The sequence below is a fragment of the Anabrus simplex genome, chromosome 1, assembly GCF_040414725.1.
Source record: "Anabrus simplex isolate iqAnaSimp1 chromosome 1, ASM4041472v1, whole genome shotgun sequence".
Taxonomy (NCBI): Eukaryota; Metazoa; Arthropoda; class Insecta; order Orthoptera; family Tettigoniidae; genus Anabrus; species Anabrus simplex.
In genome coordinates, this window is record NC_090265.1 from 1,524,448,368 (window position 1) to 1,524,473,586 (window position 25,219).

The 25,219-nt window shown below is 39.6% G+C and overlaps 1 protein-coding gene across 2 annotated transcripts in view; it reads right to left on the reverse strand.

Moving 5' to 3' along the window:
• LOC136858477 (zinc finger C4H2 domain-containing protein) overlaps window positions 1–22,829 on the reverse strand; it is a 93,460-nt gene extending 70,631 nt beyond the window's left edge. Inside the window, exon 1 of one of the 2 annotated variants that reach the window (XM_067138045.2) lies at window positions 22,424–22,829. In XM_067138045.2, coding sequence (XP_066994146.2) covers window positions 22,424–22,479 — 56 coding nt within the window. In that variant the 5' untranslated portion in view covers window positions 22,480–22,829. The remainder of the gene's footprint in view (window positions 1–22,423) is intronic. The other variant, XM_067138044.2, reaches the window with a different exon arrangement.
• Window positions 22,830–25,219: the final 2,390 nt, after the last annotated feature.

Consider the following 25,219-nt stretch of genomic DNA (forward strand, 5'->3'; position numbering starts at 1 on the left):
TTGTAAGTACTTAGGTCTTAATATAAGGAAAGATCTTCACTGGGGTAATCACATAAATATGATTGTAAATAAAGGGTACAGATCTCTGCACATGGTTATGAGGGTGTTTAGGGGTTGTAGTAAGGATGCAAAGGAGAAGGCATATAAGTCTCTCGTAAGACCCCAACTAGAGTATGGTTCCAGTGTATGCCACCCTCACCAGGATTATTGCTTCAAGAACTGGAAAAAATCCAAAGAAAAGCAGCTCGATCTGTTCTGGGTGATTTCTGACAAAAGAGTAGCGTTACAAAAATGTTGCAAAGTTTGGGCTGGAAAGACTTGGGAGAAAGGAGACAAGCTGCTCGACTAAATAGTATGTTGCAAGAGACTTCTTTAAATGGTATGTTCCGAGCTGTCAGTGGAGAGACTGGTGTCTTTAAAAGTAGGAAAGATCACAATATGAAGATAGAGTTGGAATTCAAGAGGACAAATTGGGGCAAATATTAATTTATAGGAAGGGGAGTTAGGGATTGGAATAACTTACCATGGGAGATGTTCAGTAAAGTTCCAATTTCTTTGCAATCACCTAAGAAAAGGCTAGGAAAACAACAGATAAGGAATCTGCCACCTGGGCAACTGCCCTAAATGCAGATCAGTAGTGATTACAGAGCCCAGTTTTATTATGTGATGAAACACTGAAAGCACTGGGAGTACGGAAAAGGTATGGTAATACATATATTTAAAGAAGCCAATAAACATGCAAATATTACATGAAGCTTATCAAGTAGTAAATATCAAATCATTTTATATTATTTGATCTTACTAGTAATACGAAACAGATCTATAGCAACCGGCACACTTGCCTGCAATACACTTTTTGGAGTTTATCTGCCTATCTTTCCCATATAAAATAATAATAAACTGTCTGGACCGGTTACCTTGCTATGGTAACAGAGTAGACCGTACAGCCAGCATCTCAATGCCAACTGTCGAGTGGCAATAAATAACTTGATTCCCTAAGAGGATCAACAGCTTTGTGCCCTTTAGATGGGCGGAAGAAATGCCATTTAAATCCATAAAGCAGTGACCATCTCAATGCAAGTGGCAACTGCGGCTCCTGTATGGAGCAGCAGCAGTAAAGGAGAATATCTGAGGCGGATTATCATTAGGATGACAACAGCAAGGACCATTGCATAGGAAAAGGTAATGGTTAACCACTCCTATATCAAAGGCCCAAAGACGGAAAAGGAGAGTATCTGAAAGGCGGAAGGAAACAAAGACCTAGAGAGTCAACCTGAATGAAATCGAGGATAGATAAAAGCTCTGTAAGCTTCAGGGAAAGCAGTTTGCCTAGGAAAAGAGGCTTCCAAAAACAAACCTCAGCTCCATGACTATCCATCATGGTTCGAACTCTTTGGGAGCTTACTAGACACTTGATCTATCACTATGGAAAAAGTACAAGATGAAAATGATACCCTAGCCAATAACCTCTATGAGGGAATCAAGCGCTGCAGAGTGCCGGTAAAAGTAATGCATTGGATTGTGGGGGTGCTACACCTAGTGTGAACATCAAGAACCAGTCGAAGGCTCCCTCATCTCATTGAATCAGGCCCAAACACCTTCTATATAGGAACTTTAAATGTCTGGACACTTACTACAGATTGAGCTCACAAAAGCTTTGGACACACACACTGCCAAACTTCTAGCAATTTAAAAGACATATCCTATTGGAGGATATTTCAATGATATATGGATACCAAATGTTCAAATCCAAGGCTGGGATTACATCTGCTAATTTCTTTTTTCTATTTTCTTTACGTCGCACTGACACAGATAGGTCTTATGGTGACAATGGGATAGGAAAGGGCTAGGACTGAGAAGGAAGCAGCTGTGGCCTTAATTAAGGTACACCGGGCGAGTTGGCCGTGCGTGTAGAAGCGCGCGGCTGTGAGCTTGCATCCGGGAGATAGTAGGTTCGAATCCCACTATCGGCAGCCCTGAAGATGGTTTTCCGTGGTTTCCCATTTTCACACCAGGCAAATGCTGGGGCTGTACCTTAATTAAGGCCACGGCCGCTTCCTTCCAACTCCTAGGCCTTTCCTATCCCATCATCGCCATAAGACCTATCTGTGTCGGTGCGACGTAAAGCCCCTAGCAAAAAAAAAAAATTAAGGTACAGCCCCAGCATTTGCCTGGAAATGGAAAACGATCTTCAGGGCTGCCAACAGTGGGGTTCGAACCCACTATCTCCCGAATACTGGATACTGGCCGCACTTAAGCGACTGCAGCTATCGAGCTCGGTCGTCTGCTAATTTAGTAATTCTACAGACAGCCTTCTTAATTCATACAACCATTGTGAATTCTGTAGTGATTTTTAAAGCCATTTCTCCCTTTCTGTCAACTCTTACTTTCAAGTGTGCTGAAAGACCTGCACCTAGCGAGCCGAACCCGTCCTGGGATATCCTGGCACTAAAAGCCATACGAAATTTCATTTCACCAAGTGTGCTAACTAGGATTCCACTGTAATCAACGCTCATGTTCCTATCAATCAAGACAATACCAGCATTCCTGAGAAAGTCGAGACCTTCTCAACTCAACTTGATAATGTCCTGTCTGGAATTTACATACATACATACATACATACATACATACATACATACATACATTATCATTATAGACTGTTATGCCTTTCAGAGTTCAGTCTGCAAGCCTCTGTGAATTTACTAAACGTCGCCACAATCCTCGATTTGCAACTAGTGTTGTGGCCTCATTTAGTTCTATACCTCTTATATTTAAATCGTTAGAAACCGATTCTAAACATCGTTGTCTTGGTCTCCCTCTACTTCCCTTACCCTCCATAGCAGAGTCCATTATTCTCCTAGGTAACCTATCCTCCTCCATTCGCCTCACATGACCCCACCACCGAAGCCGGTTTATGCATACAGCTTCATCCATAGAGTTCATTCCTAAATTAGCCTTTATCTCCTCATTCCGAGTACCCTCCTGCCATTGTTCCCACCTGTTTGTACCAGCATTCATTCTTGCTACTTTTATGTCTGTTACTTCTAACTTATGAATAAGATATCCTGAATCCACCCAGCTTTCACTCCCGTAAAGCAAAGTTGGTCTGAAAACAGACCGATGTAAAGATAGTTTCGTCTGGGAGCTGACTTCCTTCTTACAGAATACTGCTGATTGCAACTGCGAGCTCACTACATTAGCTTTACTACACCTTGATTCAATCTCACTTACTATATTACCATCCTGGGAGAACACACAACCTAAATACTTGAAATTATCAACCTGTTCTAGCTTTGCATCACCAATCTGACATTCAATTCTGTTGAATTTCTTACCTACTGACATCAATTTAGTCTTCGAGAGAATTTTCATACCATACTCACTGCACCTATTTTCAAGTTCCAAGATATTAGACTGCAAGCTTTCGGCACAGTCTGCCATTAAGACCAAGTCGTCAGCATAGGCCAAACTGCTTACTACATTTCCACCTAACTGAATCCCTCCCTGCCATTTTATACCTTTCAGCAGATGATCCATGTAAACTACGAACAGCAAAGATGAAAGATTACAGCCTTGTCTAAGCCCTGTAAGTGCCCTGAAACAAGAACTCATTCTACCATCAATTCTCACTGAAGCCCAAATGTCAACATAAATGCCTTTGATTGTTTTTAATAACCTACCTTTAATTCCATAGTCCCCCAGTACAGTGAACATCTTTTCCCTCAGTACCCTGTCATATGCTTTCTCTAGGTCTACAAAACATAAACACAACTGCCTATTCCTCTCGTAGCATTTTTCAATTACCTGGCGCATACTGAAAATTTGATCCTGACAGCCTCTCTGTGGTCTGAAACCACACTGGTTTTCATCCAACTTCCTCTCAACGACTGATTGCACCCTCCCTTCCAAGATGCCAGTGAATACTTTGCCTGGTATTCTAATCAATGAGATACCTCGATAGTTGTTGCAATCCTTCCTGTTCCCTTGCTTATAGATAGGTGCAATTACTGCTTTTGTCCAATCTGAAGGTACCTTACCAACACTCCACACTAATTTTACTACTCTATGAAGCCATTTCATCCCTACCTTCCCCCTATACTTCACCATTTCAGGTCTAATTTCATCTATTCCTGCTGCCTTATGACAATGGAGTTTATTTACCATCCTTTCCACTTCCTCAAGCATGATTTCACCAACATCATTTTCCTCCTCCCCATGAGCTTGGCTGTTTGCAACACCACCAGGATGATTTCCTTTTACATTGAAAGATGTTCAAAATATTCCCTCCACCTCTCCAGTGATTCCCTGGGCTCTATTATGAGTTCACCTGAATTACTCAAAACACTGTTCATTTCCTTTTTCCCTCCCTTCCTAAGATTCTTTATTACTGGTCCAAGGTTTCCCTGCTGCTTGATCTAGCCTTTCCAGGTTATTACCAAAATCTTCCCATGACTTCTTTTTGGATTCAACAACTATATGTTTCGCTCTATTTCTTTCATCTACGTACAAATCCCTGTCTGCCTCGGCCCTTGTTTGGAGCCATTTCTGATAAGCCTTCTTTTTACATTTACAGGCTGCTCTCACTTCATCATTCCACCAAGATGTTTGCCTTTTCCCATCTTTACACACAGTTGATCCTAGGCATTCCCTTGCTGTTTCTACTACAGCATCCCTGTATGCCACCCATTCTCTTTCTATATCCTGAACCTGCTTACTGTCTATTGTTTGAAACTTCTCACTAAACTTATCCATGTACTTCTGTCTAATTTCCTCGTCCTGGAGATTTTCAACCCTTATTCGTTTGCAGACAGATTTCACTTTCTCTACCCCAGGCCTAGAGATACTTAGTTCACTACAGATCAGATAGTGGTCTGTATCATCGAAAAATCCGTGAAAAACTTGTACATTCCTAACAGATTTCATGAATTCAAAGTCTGTTAAGATATAGTCTATTATGGATCTGGTACCCCTAGCCTCCCATGTGTAGCGGTGAATAGCCTTATGCTTAAAGAATGCATTCATAACAGCTAAACCCATACTAGCACAGAAGTCCAGCAAACGCTCTCCATTCCCATTAGCTTCCATATTTTCCCCACATTTACCAATCACCCTTTTGTATCCTTCAGTTCTATTCCCAACTCTCGCATTGAAATCGCCCATTAGCACTATTCTATCCTTGCTGTTGACCCTGACCACGATGTCACTACTCAATGCTTCATAAAACTTGTCAACTTCATCCTCATCTGCACCCTCACATGGTGAATACACGGACACAATTCTTGTCCTAATTCCTCCAACTGACAAATCTACCCACATCATTCGCTCATTTACGTGCCTAACAGAAACTATGTTGCGTGCAATGGTATTCCTGATAAAGAGCCCTACCCCAGACTCTGCCCTTCCCTTTCTAACACCCATCAGGTACACTATATAATCTCCTATCTCTTCCTCATTATCTCCCCTTACCCGAATATCACTTACTCCTAGCACATCCAGGAGCATCCTCTTTGCTGACTCAGCCAGTTCTACCTTCTTTCTTCCATAAGCCCCATTAATATTGATAGCTCCCCATCGAATTCCATTTCGTTCGCAAGTTGTTTGCAAGGAGTCCCTCGCCTGTCAAATGGGAGTGGGTAAATATATGAAGCAGGACGCTACCCTACTTACACATAGTCCAAGTGAGGATCTCTCTTCTAACGGGTTTTGGACCACCGGTGAATTGTATAGTCCTAGCCGCCTGAGCACAAGGTGGGCCATGACTCAGAATATGTCCGAGATGCCCATTCCCATTCCATAGCAACTGGTATCCCGACTCTCAGGACCACTTACTAGGCCTCAGGTTACTTCAATGCCCTACAATTATAATAATCCTGTTGGGTAAGGACCTTAAGTTTAGATACACCAAAGAGTTCACACGTGAACCAACCAAAATGGGGAATGCTTAATCGACACCTGCAAGCAGATGAACCTTAAAATTCATCAAGAGAAAAAGAATATTGGCACTTGCCTAATGAACTGATTGGTGAACGTCAGATAGACCATGTTAGCATCTCTCAGTGCAATTTCCACAAGATACTGAACGTGAAAATGCTTACAGGTACTAATATTGATTCAGACATTATCTAATTAATTAGAATGCAGTTTATACCACATCCAATCACAGAAGATCCACAGATTTTGGATCAACACCTAAACATATGTAATTTATAACAGACAAAACAATGTTGCAGGAATAATTATAACATTAAAATACATATAACAAATATTATGGTTATGATCTTCTTGTCATAATATGATGAGGACCTCAGGCTGAAGATGGCCACTAAGTGGCTGAAACTAGTCCCAAGATTGATGTAATATAATTTACCTGATATATTGTATTGAATTTATTTCTTATAATCTCTAAAATCACACTAGTGAGAAAACATTTCCAAGAAAGTTCAGGATTCTGCTACTGTAACGATCTAGCCATAATGGAATGAACAGTGTAATGAAGCTCACAAAAAAAAAAGGATGGTCTCTAGCCTAGCACTGAAATGAGAGAAAAAATTGAAAAATTCCTGCAAAGTGATTGCTAAAGTGATCCGTAAAGCAAAAATGTGTTTGTTTAAAGATTCAGCTTGAGAGCATTAAAGAAATCTTCAGAAGTAAAAACACACATGATTTTTACCATACTTTAAAATCCAAACTTACTGGCTACTCAGTCCCTTCGCTATGTTTTCAAGACGAGAATGGCAATCTTATTTTGAATAATTAACCTATGATTACTGCGAATGATTAGCTCAGTATTTTCAGTTCTTATGATTCCAATTTCGTTGCCAAGATAGAAGAACTCTTTCGTGATATGCTTATGAGAATCAGAAACTTCCTAAGGAGGGGGCAATTAGCTCTTATTCCTAAGGAGGGGGCAATTAGCTCTTATACATCCTCTACATTAAAAAAAGGCAATAAAGCAGATGTGATTAACTGCAAAATTGCCTATGAAAACCCATCAAAAGCGCATCAAAGTTACATTGAACCACAGATTGGTGAATATCAAAACATCTTCCATTAAGACCTGTTCCTGCAGTGAACAGATCCTTTCAATGAAGAGTATAATCAAAATCAGATCTCTCTGCACCGAACCACTTGTTCTGACTTGTGATTTCAAGAAGACCTATGTCTCACTTGAATGATTCAGTCTTCTTGATATCCTCAAGAATATTGGCATGGACATTAAGACTCATTCCAACATCAAACTCGGACCACCATCTACTCGCAAGTGAAATTCGTGGGGGAAATATCTAATCCTTTGAGATTAAGACCAGTGTTCTCTCAAATCCCATGGCACAACAGACAAATCTTCTCAGCTATTATTCTTGGCTTTCTAGACTGGAGCTGCTATCTCACCATCAGACAGCTCTATGACTGTAATCACACAGGCTGTGTGGACCTCGAACCAGCCCTCAAATCCAGGTAAAATCCCTGACCTGGCTGGGATTTGAACCTGGGGCCTTCAGGTAAGAGGCAAGCACACTACCCCTACACTACGGGGCCAGCGATGGGCTCAGACCCATCCTTTTCAACTGTGTTCTTGAAAAGGTCATCGGTGAGTAGATAAACACGACTACTCAATAATGGTATTAGGCTGGCATTGGATCCAAAGCAGTGAACATCGACTGCCTTGCTTTTGCAGATGAAGTAACCCTAATGGCAGACCACAACATCGCCTCCCTCCAGGTTGAAACATTACAAGTAGCTGAAGCTGTAGGTCTCCAGAAAATAATTTAAGTATTGATGTCTGACTGTGATAATACCATTGCATTTCTTCATACCAAATACGGAAAAATCAAACGTTTCATTTATTTTAAGTATCTTGGAGAGATAATTTTCTTTAATGCGTTGGAGAAAGAGGCTCTGAAATATCAGGTTAAAAGCATGGAAAAAACTTCTAACCTCTGCAAATCCACTTATCAGTCCATATCAATCTCATGACAGGCCAAATACCACCACTACAACACTGCAGTATTTCCTGAAGCCTGATGTGCTGCTGAATTCTTGACCCTCACTCACCATGGTGAGATGGAAATCTAAAAGAAAGGAAATTCCTAAAGAAGATCCATTGCCCACGTAAAAATTATGAAGGCAGATATCGCTTGAGGTCAAACACACATTTGTACTCTAAATTTGAAAAGTTTTCATTTGCTACGAGGAAACGACTTCTAAAACCAGCATATCTTTGAAGAAATCTTGATCTTGTCATGACTTGGAATTGTACCACTCTGTGCAATAGAGGAGGATCTGACTTGTGTCTCAGAGACATTGGTTCAAGAAGGATTCTGTAGTGAAGACTAAAGCTGGTGTACATAGGTTAAAGGATCTTCCAGAAAGGGTGAGAAGATGACCTGGTGCAAAGTGGTCTGATGAGCACAGAATTGCATTATCCATCAAGATGAAGGAGTAGTGGAAATCCAGAAAATCTGACAAGTGTTAGCTGTGGACCTAAGAGGCCGAAACGATAAGTTAAAAAAATAACAACAAGCCGACCACAAATACCTCATATTATCTCTAAGAATCAGAATGTAAATAGCATAACAGAAAAGAAGACTGTTGTGGTCTAGATCCCTACTTTTCCTTATTTTAGTGGTAAGTTCTCAGTTTACTGTTCTTCTCACATTGTTAACAGAGTGTCAACAGCATTGCAGATTTCCTAGCCCTTGTTCCGTACTTAAAATGAGCATTTTGTTTATATCTGGCTTGCACTATAATCTCCTGTAAGTCCAACCTCATGCACGTTGTGGGAGATGGGCAATAACATGAAGTAGGGAAGTGCCTGTGGGCATGAAGTACACCACAAAATTGCGTGCCCTTGGACTACTACGGTAGCTGTGAAGAACCTACAGGAATCCTGGAAAGTGTTAGCTAATGGGGCTCTGATGAAGTCATCAATGGTCGTGAAGGCGGGAAGATTGAGTCTATTGTCGCCATAAGACCTATCTGTATCGGTACAACATAAAGTAAATTCTAGAAGAGGTGGATCTTGCTACGGCAGAGCTGGCGGAAGAGGTGCCCTAGCTTTCCTGGGTAAATACGACAGCAACCACTGCCTTGTAGGTGAGTGAGGGACCTCTAATAATTAAGGGAGAGAAGCCCTACAGAAAACTCTTGTAAGGCTGGAAGCAGAAAGGGACAGCACCTGACCAGGATAAGGGGCTTTGGCCAATAACCTAAGTTAACCCAAATATCTTGCTATTGGCTTTACGTCGCACCGACATAGATAGGTCTTATGGCGACGACAGGACAGGAAGGGGCTAGGAGTGCGAAGGAAGCGACCGTGGCCTTAATTAAGCTACAGCCCCAGCATTTTCCTGGTGTGAAAATGGGAAACCACGGAAAACCATCTTCAGGGCTGCCGACAGTGGGGTTCGAACCACTATCTCCCGAATACTGGATACACTTCAGCGACTGCAGCTATCCAGCTCGGTGAACCCAAATATCAAAATCATAGAAAATGAAATAAGAAATAGCCAGATGTATTCTAAAGATGTGACATTTGCTTTGAGAAAGGACTCTCAAACTGGTTTATGGAACATTCAGACCATGAGGCAGACAAGGAGACTTGAAGAAATATCTAGAGGAATGACACATCACCTGGCAATTTTGGGTCTTGGTGAGAAGAGATGGACATCACCAGAAGCAATGAAAATATGATTCCAAACACAGCTCTCCACAATGATCCAGGAGGAAATCAAACCCGTGGCTGCCCAACGAAACGGTGGCTGGACAGAATCAGATGCAAGCGACAGGCCTTAAGGCCAAAGATGCCACGGGAAGAAGTGGCGATTAAACAAGCGGACCCTGCACCATTGCGGAATACACGCCAAGAAGAAGAGTGAAACATGATAGGCTGGCTTTGGAGAAGCTAAAATCAGAGAAGGAAACACCTTGTTATACTTGGGTCAATGTGACGATAACCACAGTGAGGGAGTAGCTTTGTTTTTGAGTAACAACAAGAGATTGTTAGAATGGTGTCCTTTATCAGAATGGATCATTAATGCTCAATTTGCATCCAAAGCAAGACCTATCAGTATAATGCAATGCTATGCACCCACTGAGATGGCTGCAGAAGAAGAGAAAGACAGTTTTTAAGGTAAATCACACAAAATTTTGCACAGTGTACGAAAAGGGGACATCTTGATGTTAATGGCAGATCTAAATGCAAAGACTGGAGCTGAAAATTAAGGCCTGGAACATATCACTGGAAGACATAAGAACACAAAATGATAATAGAGAGCAGTTTATTGATTCATGTGGCAAGTTTTGCTTGGTTATGCGAGGTACGATCTTTCCTCATAGAGAATGCCATAAGATGACCTGGGTTTCCCCTGATCTTAATATTGAAAACAAGATTGACCTCCATGCCATAAAAAGAAACTGGCAGAACTCTTTGCTTAATATGAGAAACAGAGGAGTACACGTCGGTAGCGACCACCATCTTGTCACAGTGACTGTACGCAACAGTTAGAAAACTAAAATGAAGAAGGTTGAAGTACAATACCAACAGGCTGAAAAAAACCACAATTAAAGAAGAGTTTTCAACAGACCTGCAGAACCGTTTCGAGGAGCTAACCAAACTTGGAGAAACTGTACAACAAGGCTAAGCTAACCTTCAATACAAACTGTGAGGCAGTAGTTGGGATAAAATAGAGAGGAAGACCTGAATGGATATCACAAGATACCTGGTTTTTAATCCAAAGGAGAAAAGTTGCCAAAGCTAAGAAAACTGCGGCATGAATACGAGAAGCTAAAGGGAGGACACATATGGACTACACTAGGCTATGTGTTGACACTGGGTTTCGCCCTATTCCTACATCATCATCATCATCATCATCTCACACCCAGACGTGCAGGTCGCCTGTGAGTGTCAAATAGAAAGGCCTGCACCAAACATCTCTAGACATGATATCAATCAATCAGGAGTGCACTGCAATCAATAAAAAAGTAAAATGTAGTTTCCGCAAAGATAAAAGTATCTTTGTGAACAACCTAGCCACAGAAGCCCAGCACGCATCAGAGGTAGGAGATACTGGAACCCTTTATAGACAACTCACTGACAAGAAATTCAACAGCAGTAAGCCCATTTAAGAACAAGGATGACAACCTTGTCTCCTTGAGAAGAGCAGTTGAAGAGATGGGGAGAACACTTTGCTAATGTCTTGAACAGAGTCATTGAGGAAACGGAGGTGGTCAAGGAAAAAGAAAAGGAGATATCCCAGAAAATCATGAGATCTTTACAGACTCACCAACCAAGCAAGAGGTACAAAGTCACCAAACACCTGGGGCAAAGCAAGTGGTACAAAGTCACCAAACACCTGGGGCAAAGCTGCAAGACTAGACTATGTAATTCTTGGAACTCTTAAAGTAGACCACAGCACAACTGCAGATATTCTGCTTCCACTACTACAACCATTTGGTAAAAAGAGGAGCTTCTCAAGGAATGGAATAAGGGCCTGTTAATTAAGCTTTCAAAGAGGGGTGATCCATCTGCCTGTAACAACACTGTGGCAAGTACGCTGTTTTCACGTATCACAGGCAAGCTTCTAAGAGTGCTGCTCACGTGCAATACACATGTAACACACACAATCAATGGAATACCAGTCATCCTTCTGCATGTTGTTTATTGATTCTGAGAAGGCTCTTGACATTATCACTACGTCTAAGATGTGGAGAGCCTTGAAAAACCTTTGGTATTCCTAAGAATTTCATCAATTTGATCTGAAGCCTGTATAATGAAATGGTATATGGCTTTTAGCGCCGAGAGATCCCAGGACGGGTTCGGCTCGCCAGGTGCAAGTCTTTTGATTTGACAACTACGCCTATGGAGGCGACCTACGTGTTGTGATGAGGATGAAATGATGATGAAGACAACACACACACCCAGCCCCTGTGCCAGGGAAATTAACCAATGATGGTTAAAATTTCCGACCCTGCCGGGAATCGAACCCAGGACCCCTGTGACCAAAGGCCAGCACGCTAACCATTTAGCCACGAAGCCGGACTGAAGCATGTATGATAACTACACATAGCAGGTTGAACACCAAGGTTACCTGCAGAACCGACCAAAGTTAAGATGTTTAAAACAAGGCTGCCTGCTCTCACCCATCTTATTCCTTATGGTTCTAGACAATGACACAACTAGAGTAATGATCGAGAATACAGAGGAATCTTGCACAATATTCTGAGGACTTGGATTGCTCCAACGACATACACTTGGTGGCTTACAGTTGCAACAATATGGAAATTAAACTTAAAGGATGAGAGCTGGAATGGCCAGGCCGCAGACAGCCGTAAGCCGAGAACACACTTTTATTTTCGGCGGGGGGAGGGAGAGGGTAAGAGGGCGGGGGGCGAGAGTCCCAGGGCAAAACTATGCCCTTTTACTCATCTGTTTCCTAGGAGTACCCAATGAGTCGGAAAATCTTAATTCACTACACTGGCAGGGGGGGAGGGGGAACTATCTGACTTGGAGGCAAATTTTTCCTCCAAGCCAGAGGAGAAACCCCCTCTTTGCTGCTAATTTGGAATAAAATGAATGTAGAATTAAATAAAAGTGAAGAGGAAGAAGCTTTTCTTAAGAAACGGCTCCTTTCAGGGTTGAATTTTGAGTTATTTAGTGAACTATGGTGCTATAATTTGGAATAGGCCGAAATTGTAATTCTAGACCAAGTCATAAGTTAGCACACGCTGATTATTCCAATCAGCACATCAGAGTAGGGATCAAATAGCTGGAATACTAAGACGAACCAGTGCGTTACTTACCAGCAGTATCAGAAAATGTAAGAACCAGAGGAATGGCATGCTAAAGAAGAAAGTTACCTAACTTCCCAGTTATATCCTGCCAATATTCAGGTAGGCTATTATACTCTGTACGCAGCAATCTCATCTATCGGAGATGAGTGAGAGCATAAGAGACAAAGAACATCCCGAAAAACAATGGTCAATGTAATGTTGTTGTTGATCAATTTCACGAGCTTTCGGTCTTGTAGGTTTTTACATTTAGTTTTTTTTTTTTTCCTGACTCTGAAATACAACTCTTATCATAAGTCGGTACGGCAAAACTGAATAAAACATAAATGACTGGAAATTGTATTCTCTATAACTTTGATTATGTGTAGTACTTTTCGATAGGACCAATAACATAGGTATTTAAAAATTAAATTTTAGCCGCCTTCCCCTAAACTACCATTTCACCGGGCGAGTTGGCCGTGCGGTTAGGAGCGTGCAGCTGTGAGCTTGCATCCAGGAGATAGTGGGTTTGAACCCCACTGTCGGCAGCCCTGAAGATGGTTTTCCGTGGTTTCCCATCTTCACACCAGGCAAATGCTGGGGCTGTACCTTAATTAAGGCCACGGCCGCTTCCTTCCCATTCCTATCCTATCGTCACCATAAGACCTATCTGTGTCGGTGCGACGTGAAACAAATAGCAAAAAAAAAAAAACAACCTACCATTTCATCCAGGGTGAATAAAATTGTATGAAGGTTAGACTGTCGTTTCTTATTCCCCGACTCTATATACCGATTTTCATTAAATTCTGTTTACCCATTTCCTCATGGCTTGGCACTGATATGGACTTAGCAACAAAAATACAAATTCATTAATATTTCTGTTATAGCCAGTATGGTAAAAATGTGTAAGATATAAATGATCGGAAATTTAATTCTATATAACTTTAGTTTTGTAGTTTTTTGCACCTCAGTGCATTAAATGGATGAATGAAAAAATATTTATTTATTTATTTATTTATTCATTCAGATATTGATGGCCTAGAATGAATACCTCGTATCTCACAAAGTTCTTCCTATCCATTATTTCCCTAAAGACTAGTTACAGCTCCCAGCCACACATGAATATGCAGGCCATCAGAACAATGTTCGTTGTGTTCTTTTTTCCTCTGCCGATGTGTGAAGGTAAATGAACCTTACTGTACCGTACTATAGGAAAGTATGTCTGCGCGACGTATTTACTAACTCCTAGAGTATAATTTTTATAAGGTTCATTTTCCTTTACTCGTAAACATAGGAAAATAAACCCAACGAACATTGTTCTGCTGGACTGCATATCCAAATGCGGCTGGAAGGCGTGACCAGTCTTAAGAGAAATAACGGATAGGAAGACCTTTGTGAGATACGAGGTATTCAATCTAGGCCATCGATATGGCTTTTAGTGTCGGGAGCGTCTGAGGAGTTTGGCACACCTGGTGCAAGTCTTTCGGCTTGACGCCCATGGCTGACCTGTGCATCTGAGTGCAAGATGATGATAATGAGGTAGGGAGATTGTGAATCCCGGTGTCAGCACATGGCCTACTCTTGTCGAATAACACCAAGGGGGTTTGCTCAAGGTTTAATGCCACTATCCTGCAGATGAATCACCATAAACATCGTCATATACCCTCACTCCATATGAATACTGATTCCAGGATTTTGACACCTAACCTAAATACTAGAAATTGTATACCACCACTTTGCCTGCAAAACTTTGGCTTACATTTGTGAAAAACTGTTCAATCAATCACTACTGATCTCATTTAGGGCAGTCGCCCAGGTGGCAGATTCCCTATCTGTTGTTTTCCTAGCCTTTTCTTAAATGATTGCAAAGAAATTGGGAATTTAATGAACATCACCCTTGGTAAGTCATTCCAATCCCTAACTCCTCTTCCTATAAAAGAATATTTGCCCCATTTATTGTCCTCTTGAATTCCAGCTTTATCTTCATATTGCGTTCTTTCCTACTTTTAGACATCACTCAAACTTATTTGTCTACTGATGTCATTCCACGCCATCTCTCTACTCAGAGCTCGTAAATTTACTCATTCGGGACAAATATTTCAGGTTCCCTATGGGAATCAACATCTATATCACATACCACTTAGTCAAGCAGCTCGCCTCCTTCCTTGCAAGTCTTCCCAGCCCAAAATTTGCAACATTTTTGTAACGCTACTCTTTTGTCGGAAATCACCCAGAACAAATCAAACTACATTTCTTTGGATTTTTTTTTCAGTTCTTGAATGAAGTAATCCTGGTGAGGATATATACTGGAACCATACTCTAGTTGGGGTCTTACCAGAGGCTTGTATGCCCTCTCCTTTACATCCTTACTATAACCCCTAAATACCCTATGATCATGTGCAGAGATCTGTACCCTTTATTTACAATTATATTTATGTGATTACTCCAATGAAGATCTTTCCTTATATTAACACCTAGGTACTTACAATGATCCCCAAAAGAAACTTTCACCCCATCAACGCAGTAATTAAAACTGAGAGGACTTTTCCTATATGTGAAACTCACAACCTGACTTTTATCCCCGTATATCATCATACGATTGCCTACTGTCCATCTCACAACATTATCAAGGTCATTTTGCAGTTGCTCACAATCTTGTAACTTATTTATTACTCTGTGTAGAATAACATCATCTGCAAACAGCCTTATCTCAGATTCCACTTCTTTACACATATCATTGATATATTAAGAAAACATGTATGTTTGTGTATGTTTAGTCCTCAACCCAAAGGCTGGTTGGATCCTCAACAGTTCCGCCATCAGTTGTCATAGATGGCCTAAGCATCACTGAAGAGGCGTACTAGGGAAATGAGGAGTGAGGTAGTTTCCCCGTTGCTTTCCTCACCGAGCCAGAAGTTGCTATAACATATCAGTCTGCCAAACCCACTGAAATGCGTGCACCAACTGGCACTATGAGCAATATTTTCACACCATTCATAGCAGGGACTGGCTACAGAAGGAATGGCATTACTAGCATCACTCATACTTCAAACACTTTCATTTTGTCAAATCCAAGGATAAAGCTGAGACAGATCAATGAAAGTAACAGAATTGCTCTAGCCCATACCAGAAGACATAGTGCACTGTAAACACTAGGTCCCGCCAGCAAAGGCACATAAGAAAACATAAAGGTCCAATAATACTGTCTTGAGGAATTCCCCTCTTAATTATTATAGGGTCAGATAAAGCTTCGCCTACTCTAATTCTCTGAGTTCTACTTTCTAGAAATATAGCCACCCATTCAGTCACTTGTTTTTCCTAGTCTAATTGCACTCATTTTTGCCAGTAGTCTCCCATGAGTAGAGCCCTGCACGGACATCCGCGTAGTAATTTCTAAATAATGACTTATTGATTTTCACTCAGCTATACTCTTATTTTTTCTTGTGGTTAGGTGACTCTTGACAGTGGTAAAAGAGAATAGTGATATGTAAAGAGCCTTGAGACCATAAAGCCGTAAATCCGACCTAAGCCTAACCGGCTCCTGCCCGCAATTAATGGAAAGAAGGAACAAAGGTCAATACGTCGGTAGTTGTCGCAAGAGAAAATCAATCATAAACCTGTGACTGTAGAGGTTCTGGTGCCAGCTGTCAGGCCTATTGTAATATATTAACAGATCTATCCGTTTCGATACCTTGGGTGTAGCCTAATATACTGTAATTAAATACTTAAAATATCCGTGGATAATCATTCGCGGATGCAGGTACAGATATAATTTTGTATATCCGCGCAGGGCTCTACCTATGATCTCTTGCTGGAATCCTACAAGTTGAGCTTCAGTGGAATAACCTTTCCTAAACCCAAACTGCCTTCTGTTAAACCAGTTATTAATTATGCAAACATGTCTAATATAATCAAATAGAATGCTTTCCCAAAGCTTACATTCAATGCATGTCAAACTGACTGGCCTGTAATTTTCAGCTTTATGTCTATAACCCTTTCCTTTATACACAGGGGCTACTATAGCAACTCTTCATTCATTTGGTACAGCTCCTTCATGCAAACAATAATCAAATAAGTACTTCAGATATGGTACTATATCCCAACCCATTGCCTTCAGTATATCCCAAGAAATTTTATCAATTCCAGCCGCTTTTCTAGTTTTCAACTTTTGTAGCTTACTGTAAATATCATTATTATCATAGGTAAATTTTAATACTTCTTTAGTATTAGTCACCTCCTCTATCTGGACATTATCCTTGTAATCAACAATCTTTACATACTGCTGACAGAATACTTCTGCCTTTTGAAGATCCTCACATACACACTCCCCTTGTTCATTAATGATTCCTGGAATATCCTTCGTGGAACCTGTTTGTCTTAAAATACCTACACATACTCTCCCATTTTTCACTAAAATTTGTATGACTACCAATTATGCTTGCCATCATGTTATCCTTAGCTGATTTCTTTGCTAGATTCAATTTCCTGTTAGGTATCTTTAATTTCTCCTTAACTTCCACAGCCATTCCTAACTCTATTTCTTTCCAACCTGCACCTCCTTCTTTGTCTCTTTACTTCTCTGTTATAATATAGTGGATCTTTACCATTCCTTACCACCCTTAAAGGTACAAACGAATCAACGAGCCAATGCCTGACACCTTGGTCACCAATGGCTGACACCCCCTGTCAACTACTGGTTCTGGAAGTCAAATTATATTGAAACTAGCAAGGTACCCGTGATTCGCTACAGTATTATACTGAAATTTATAATTGAATGCTTATAGTTTTAGATATATAATCTGCCGAAATTCGCGATCTGACTCGTTCTCTGCGAGAATCCGCCAAAATTCGCGATCTGACTCGTTTTCTAATAGATTACGGCAAGTCTCCCTCCATTTTTCAATCTTTCTTTCCAGCAATCGATTTCGTACTTCCCGGGCTAGGTCCAGGTATTCCACCCAGTCAGTTGCGTCCCTAAATCTTTGCCATCTTTTTCCTATAAGCATTTTTAATATGGATGAAATCCTTCAGGAGATCCGGCGTGGTGTCGTCTTGGGTGCCTTGGCGATTCTGAACCCGCAGCCGGACTGCATTCTTAGTCATTACCCGTCCAGGACCCGTTTCCAGCGCGGTCCACACATTTGACGACGGTCCAGAACATTATTGTTATTATTATTATTATTATTATTATTATTATTATTATTAGATGTTCTGGACCCCACAGCAAGATGCAAGACCGTTACTTGGCGGTAAATTACATCTGCTGCCACTGTCATTGTTGAGAATGTGACCAGCACCATTGTCGCACGTAGGAAAGTGTGGGGGACTTCTGGCCATACGAATGACATACTTCCGTGCATTATTGACCTTATTATAGAGGTGAAAAACTGGACGGTCAATCTCATTCCTATCGTTTATTTCAAATGTGTTTAAATTTTTATTTATATGCCAGGAGAAGGTACTGTAATCTAAGAACATTCTCCGAAGGGAAAGATGGCTCTTGAAAACGAACCCAGGAAAGATTAAAAATGATCTGCTTATGATCACAATAAGTACATCGAAAATCTACAGCCTGTTTCCAGTCATTCGACAGGGTCAGGAATGGAATGAATAAAGCCCCCATCTAGCGGCGACAATAGGAATTGTGCCGGCAGCCGAAACCTGTCGCACTCCTCTGGGGCAATGATTAATGGATGACAAATGAAATGAAATTATATTGGACAGTGTTGCTGGAATGAATGATGACAGGGAAAACCGGAGTATCCGGAGAAAAACCTGTCCCACCTCCGTTTTGTCCAGCACGAATGTCACATGGAGAGGACCGGGATTTGAACCATGGAACCCAGCTGTGAGAGGCCGCCGCGCTGCCGCCTGAGCAACGGAGGCTCCTTATAAATACATTATGAACAGTAAAATCAATTGGTCTCAATTCCTTTTACACCCCACCGTCGTTAAGTTTATTAACCCCCGCCCAAAGAAAACTAAAAGAAGGCGTGTTTCTTTATGTTTAAAAGAGATTCCAAACACAATTGTTTACGTCTATTACCTTCCGTTTTCAGATTAAAATAATTCACTTTTTTCACTTTCACACTCCTCCCCCCCCACTCCCGCTCAAGTGAATTTTCCGGCAAAAAATACTTGTTTCTTTAATAGTAAAGGATCTTCTAAATACCAATTATCACGACTGTAACTTCTTCAGTTTTTGATTTATGTGTCCTCATGAAAGGAATTCAACTCCTTTTCACTAACGCCGCCTAAGATGAGACCCCCCACAAAACGGGCTTTTCTTTGTCTTTAAAGGAGATCCAAATACCAATTTTCACGTCTGTAGGCCCTAACAACTTTAGTTTTTATTAGATGTAAGTATTCTCATACAATTAGGTCAATTAATTTTTCAATTTTTTCACCTCCCCCCTTCCCCATTCATTGGATTTTTCGAGAATTCGTGCTTCTTTACTTTTAAAGCAGATTCCAAATATCAAATTTCACGTCTGTAACATCTCCATTTTTGAGACAACAGTAGCCTAATTAAAAGAATTCAACACCATTTTCAGTCACTTTCACCCCCCCCCCCCTTCCGCCCAAGTGCTATATCCGAAAACTAAAAATACACGTTTCCTTATTTTTATAGAGATAAAAATACCATTTCTCACTTCTGTCACATGTTAAGTTTCTTGAGATATACTGTATAAATTCTCATTTTAAAATTTAACCCCCGTTTTAGTTTCCCTTAAGAGGAGTTTCCAAAAACAAATCACCAATGTTTCTTTACATTTACAGGAGATTCCAAATATCATTTTTTACGTCTGTAACATCCTACGTTTCTCAGATATTCTGTAGATACTGTCTTTCAAAAAATTCACCCAAATATGTCACTCCTGTTTAACCGCCATTAATTGGATTTTCCAAAAACAAAAAAATACGTGTTTCATTATTTTTAAAGGAGATCCCATATACAAATTTTCAGTTCTGTAATATCTTCAGTTTCTGAGATATATGTATCCTCATTAAAGGCATTCAACCCATTATTCACCATTTTACACCCCTCCTATTGGGATTTACCAAAAACAAAAAAATACATGTTTCTTTATTTTTAAAAGAGATTCAAAATACCAATTTTCACATCTGTAAACGTTTACAATTTTAGGATGTAGATACACTCATATAAAAATTCACTCCCCTTTTCACCCCCCATTATTTCGATTTTTCAAAAACGAAAAATACCTGTTTCTTTATTATTTTAAAGTAGATCCCAAATACCAATTTTCAGGTCTGTAATATCTGCAGGTTCTGAAATATAATTAGCCTCATTAAAGGCATTCAACACTTTTTCACCCTTTTCCACCCTTCCTATTGGTATTTTCCAAAAACAAAAATATACGTGTTTCTTTATTTTTGAAGGAGATTCTAAATACTAATTTTTTACATCTATAAACTTTAAAAGTTTTGTGATATAGATACACTCATTTTAATAATTCACCCCCTCTCACCCCCACCCCCCCCATTAATTGGATTTTCCAAAAACAAAAAATACGTGTTTCTTTATTTTTAAAGGAGATCCAAAACACCAATTTTCAGGTCTGTAATATATTCAGTTTCTGAGATATAAGTATCCTCATTAAATGCATTCAACCCATTTTTCACCCCTTTCCACATTTCCTATTGGGATTTTCCGAAAACAAAAAAATACGTGTTTCTTTATTTTTAATGAAGATTCTAAATACCAATTTTTACATCTGTAAACTTTAAAAGTTTTGAGATATAGATACACTGATTTTAAAAATTCACCCCCCTTTTCACACTCCCATTAATCAGATTTTCCAAAAACAAAAAATGTGTTTCTTTATTTTTAAAAGAGATCAAAAGTACCAATTTTCAGGTCTGTAATATCTTCAGTTTCTGAGATATGAGTACCGGTATCCTGATTAAAGGCATTCAACCACTTTTTCAACCTTTTTCACCCCTCCTATTGGGATTTTCTGAAAACAAAAAAATACGTATTTCCTTATTTTTAAATCAGATTCTAAATACCAATTTTTACATTTGTAAACTTTTAAAGTTTTGAGATATAGATTCATTCATTTTAAAATTTCACCCCCCTTTTCACCCCCTTAGCGACGGAATATCCAAAAATCCTCTCTTAGCGAGCACCTACATCTTAATGTGAATGTATCCCCAAAATTTCATTTCATTATGTCCAGTAGTTTTGGCTGGCGATGATGAATCAATCAGTCAGTCAGTCAGGACAAGCTATTTTATATATATAGATTAACATAGTTTACCTTGTATGTTAAAAATACCTCTTTTAACATAGCCAACTCCCTTGCAGAACAAGACCAATAGATGACACCCATAACAACATATGCAATTTAAGATTAATCTTTTCATCTAGTCTAAAGCATATAAATAGAGCCTACAACCCTGCAACCCATTATATAGTAAGAAACTTCACCTTCCTACATAAAACAAGTTGTATAAGACAATACATTTCCAATTTAGCTCTTAAGGAATGTGTCTAGAAGAAGGGAAATATTGAGTCATACATTCACAAGTCTTTCAAAGATCTGTTTCACATGAAAACAATTACACCACTGATCCTAGGGATCAGTTCAGGTAGTCAAGTAAGGGTCAACAATGCTGCCAGTACTTGTAGCCTGCTACCTGCTGGGAATGTGGAAATTCCTTAGTGTTAAGACGTTTAGACTGAGTATCACCTATTGGTATTGCCAGGCAAGGGTGTCATCTATTGGTACATTTACCTTACATAATGTAGAAAATGTCCAAATCAAGAAAGAAATGACCCGATAAGTTTAAATGAATTGAATATGCAAGGGCCAATCTATCAAGATAAAACTGGTGGATGTCAACATTTGCGTATTAATAGAATACATTTGCCTAAATCCATCTGCTTGTTTAACAACCTCTGTAATCCAAGTTGGCTATGGAGAGGTGTACTTATCATTCTTATGAAAATGCCAATTTTCAGGAAGAGTTCTCTCACAGTTTTGGCAACTAATTAACCACTGTGAAAACTTAAAACACATGGTTATTAGGCTGCCCTTCTATTTACAAATTATACTGTGTTCAACATTTAGGAGAAACCAGGTTCCTTGCAAAGGAGATATATTTAAGGCAACTCTAATTTATACTGTTGCTGACCATGAGAAAAATTCCAGCACATGCCAGTGGTAAAGAAAGTAAAAAGAAGGTACCATATTTGCCCCATACTGATTTTGCAACTGTACAAAGGATTTTTTTTTTATTTTTTAAATAGGCCCTAACTTTATATTTTTTGAAATGTTTGGTCAATGGCAGGTTATGCTAGGAATCTGGTTACAAAAGGATGAAGAGGTGAAAGTCATTTAATTTATCTGTAGTGTAGAGAAGCAATGGAAGTTTTATTTCAATTTTTAGCATAAAAATAATAAGCTTCCTTTCCAAGAGCTTATTTTATTTCAAACTAAAGGTAAATAACATTCCCATTATTTAAAACTATTTTGAGGAGGATGGAGCTTATAACAGGTACTGCAGGTACCGGTAAGTTTATATTCCGGTACTAGACTACTTCCAAATTTCTAGGAGCCCCTCATATGCCTAATTCGGATATGAATCTCCCCTGGAAAAACTATGTCATCTCAAATGTAAACATTTTGTATACCTTATTTCCTTCAGAGCTTCCAGTTTAGCAAATATTGTCCTTTCGTCTGTTGCCATTTTGAACCGGTTAGAAGCACATTAACAAGATGAATAGCTGTAGCCTACTTTTGGGGTATTTTTCAACGCGAAATTCGTACACTGACAACTTAAAACGATAAGTTAGTGGAGGTTTTGTCGTTTTTATTGATTTTTGTCTTTTGGTTATAAACACATTTGCTCGGGATACAGGTTAGCCGTTCGAAATGCATCAACCCTAACGTGCACCGAATGTAAGTTTCAGTTTTGTAATTCTAAATATGTACATGGCCAAATGCAACAACAAAAAATTATACCCAGTACAAACACGATCACTATCTGACAATCAAAATAAATCTACCATGTGCTGGTTCTACTTTCCATTACGACAGACTATTGCTCCTGGCACACGTGTGGAGTGCCTAACATACGTTGTCTTGACTTGTCTTGCGGATATTTATTTGGGATTCAAAAGACTCTTTCCCAGTCACAAGATCATTAATATATTACACTTATATCACAAAAACACACGTTTACAACACTAATGCCCGATTTTAGCATGATCGCCTAACATACGTTGATATCAATTAATACACTCACACTGTCCTTCTTCGTACTTTTAGAGAACTTCGCATAACGCAGCGTCAAATAATATTCTGCCAAAAGACACTATGTAGTAAAGAATTAGTTGAGAAAAAACAGAAAAAAGAACGGATCCGTATTGACGTCCAGCCATTTTATCAAAGAAAGGAATTAACCCACTCGTCATTTTTATCTTTGACTTCGCACAGGTTTAAAGATTTCTCACGGCGTCACTTGGTAGGGTGGTGGTGGTGATCATTGTTTTAAGTGGAAATACAGTTTGGTAACCATCCTCTATCAGAGAGAAAAAGGAAGGGATCCGACAGTTCGAAAAATGAAGGCATCGGCTAAAGAAAGACCGGCCATTTGAAGGGCGCGAAAATGAAAGACTGCCTAGGCCTCTCAAACCTAATAACGTAGGGGTCGGAAAAGAAAAAAGTTGACCAAGGGAAGTCGGATAGAATAAATGAAAGGGAGGAGCCTGGCACAAGTAAGATGAAGCCAGGGCTCAGCTAAGGCCCCTGTGGTCACCAACGCACATTCCCAAGTTAAGATCCCTTGGTGCCTCATTCAGTCACGTCTTACGACTCAGGCAGGGAGCACCGTGGGTGTTATCAAATACAGTAGAGACAATACACGACACTCAGCGAGATATCGAGGGACAGCTATTAGAGCTCTCTCTAGCGGGTAGACCTGAGAACTACTGATTCTGTCATAAGAGCACGTGTATTTGTGTGTGAAGTTTTTAGTGTTATTCATGCGTTTTCAGTGAGTTGACATAATTAAATAGTAGCGTGTGTCATTCCTTGATATCTCCTCTCGACATGAGGGGAAAGGTATGTTCTGTGTTTGGCTGCAGTAACTATGAAGTAGAGAAGAAAGCGCGGTCTTTCTTTCGCTACCCTCGTGACAAGAAAATGTAAGTAATATTGTGTTTGCATATGTATTCTTCCAGTGTCAAAGAGATTTTTATAGTACTTCATAATCTTCTGACCTGCTCGACCCATATTTAAACTGGCTTAAAATATAATACACATATTTTATAGTATAGTGCAGCAGTTATAGTATAGCCACCGTCGAACTGTCTCCCATTTTAAGAAAGCTAAATCCGTAAGTGTCGCGTATTGTCTCTTCTGTATTTGGTGTTATTCTACCACCCCCAGTGGTGGTGATTATTGTTTTAAGAGGAAGTACAACTAGGCAACCATTCTCTATATAACACTAATCATTAATCAATACCGATGTGTTGTTGTAGGTGTGATCTGTGGGTTTTGAAATGTCACAGAAGTGATTTGGATAAGGTGTACAAGAAAGAAGAGACGTTACGCTTGTATAAGAATTATGAGATCTGTTCAGATCATTTCCAGGCCAGCGACTTTAAAAATCCTATACCTACTATACAGCCAAGGGTATGTTACATTTTTACTCTTATTGTACGTAAATATTCCTCAAAGCAGCACTATCGACAAAATTTTCATACCTTTCCTTCTTTTATCCCTCTTCTCAGATTAAAGCCGGGATTTTATAGATTTTTCTTTCTGTCAGTAGGCTTCATGTTAAGAGGAAAATTGTCCAGCTTTTAAATGTTAATTCATTGCATCATGTGTGTAAGGAATGTGCCGATAATGTTATTTGCAAGTGTCTTAATGTGATTATACAATGTTTTTAAATGAGAAAAAAGACAAATCTAACCGTATAAGTTCAGACAGGAATACTAAATCAAAAAGTAATGCATAAATGAAAGATCAAGCCATTTCACAGCAGTCCATTTCACATCTTGTTTATATGTCTAATTTCAGTCTTTAAATAATAACCTTTAAAATAATTCTTCATTCGTTTGTCCAGAATTGCTTTAGCAACTTCGAAGTTAATAACTCAATAATACTTTCTTTCTAGACGCAATTTATTTGTCCATTTTCGTACATGCATTTCCATTGATATTTGAATTTAGCGCGACTTTTCAGGTCAAGTCACTAGGAGCGCCACCGTCGAATTGTCTCCCATTTTAAGAAGGCTAAATCCGTAAGTGCCGCGTATTGTCTCTACTGTATTTGGTGTTATTCTACCACCCCCAGTGGTGGTGATTATTGTTTTAAGAGGAAGTACAACTAGGCAACCATCCTCTATATAACACTAATCACAGAGAAAAAATGGAAGGGGTCCGACACTTCGAAAAATGAAGACATCGGCCAAAGTAAGA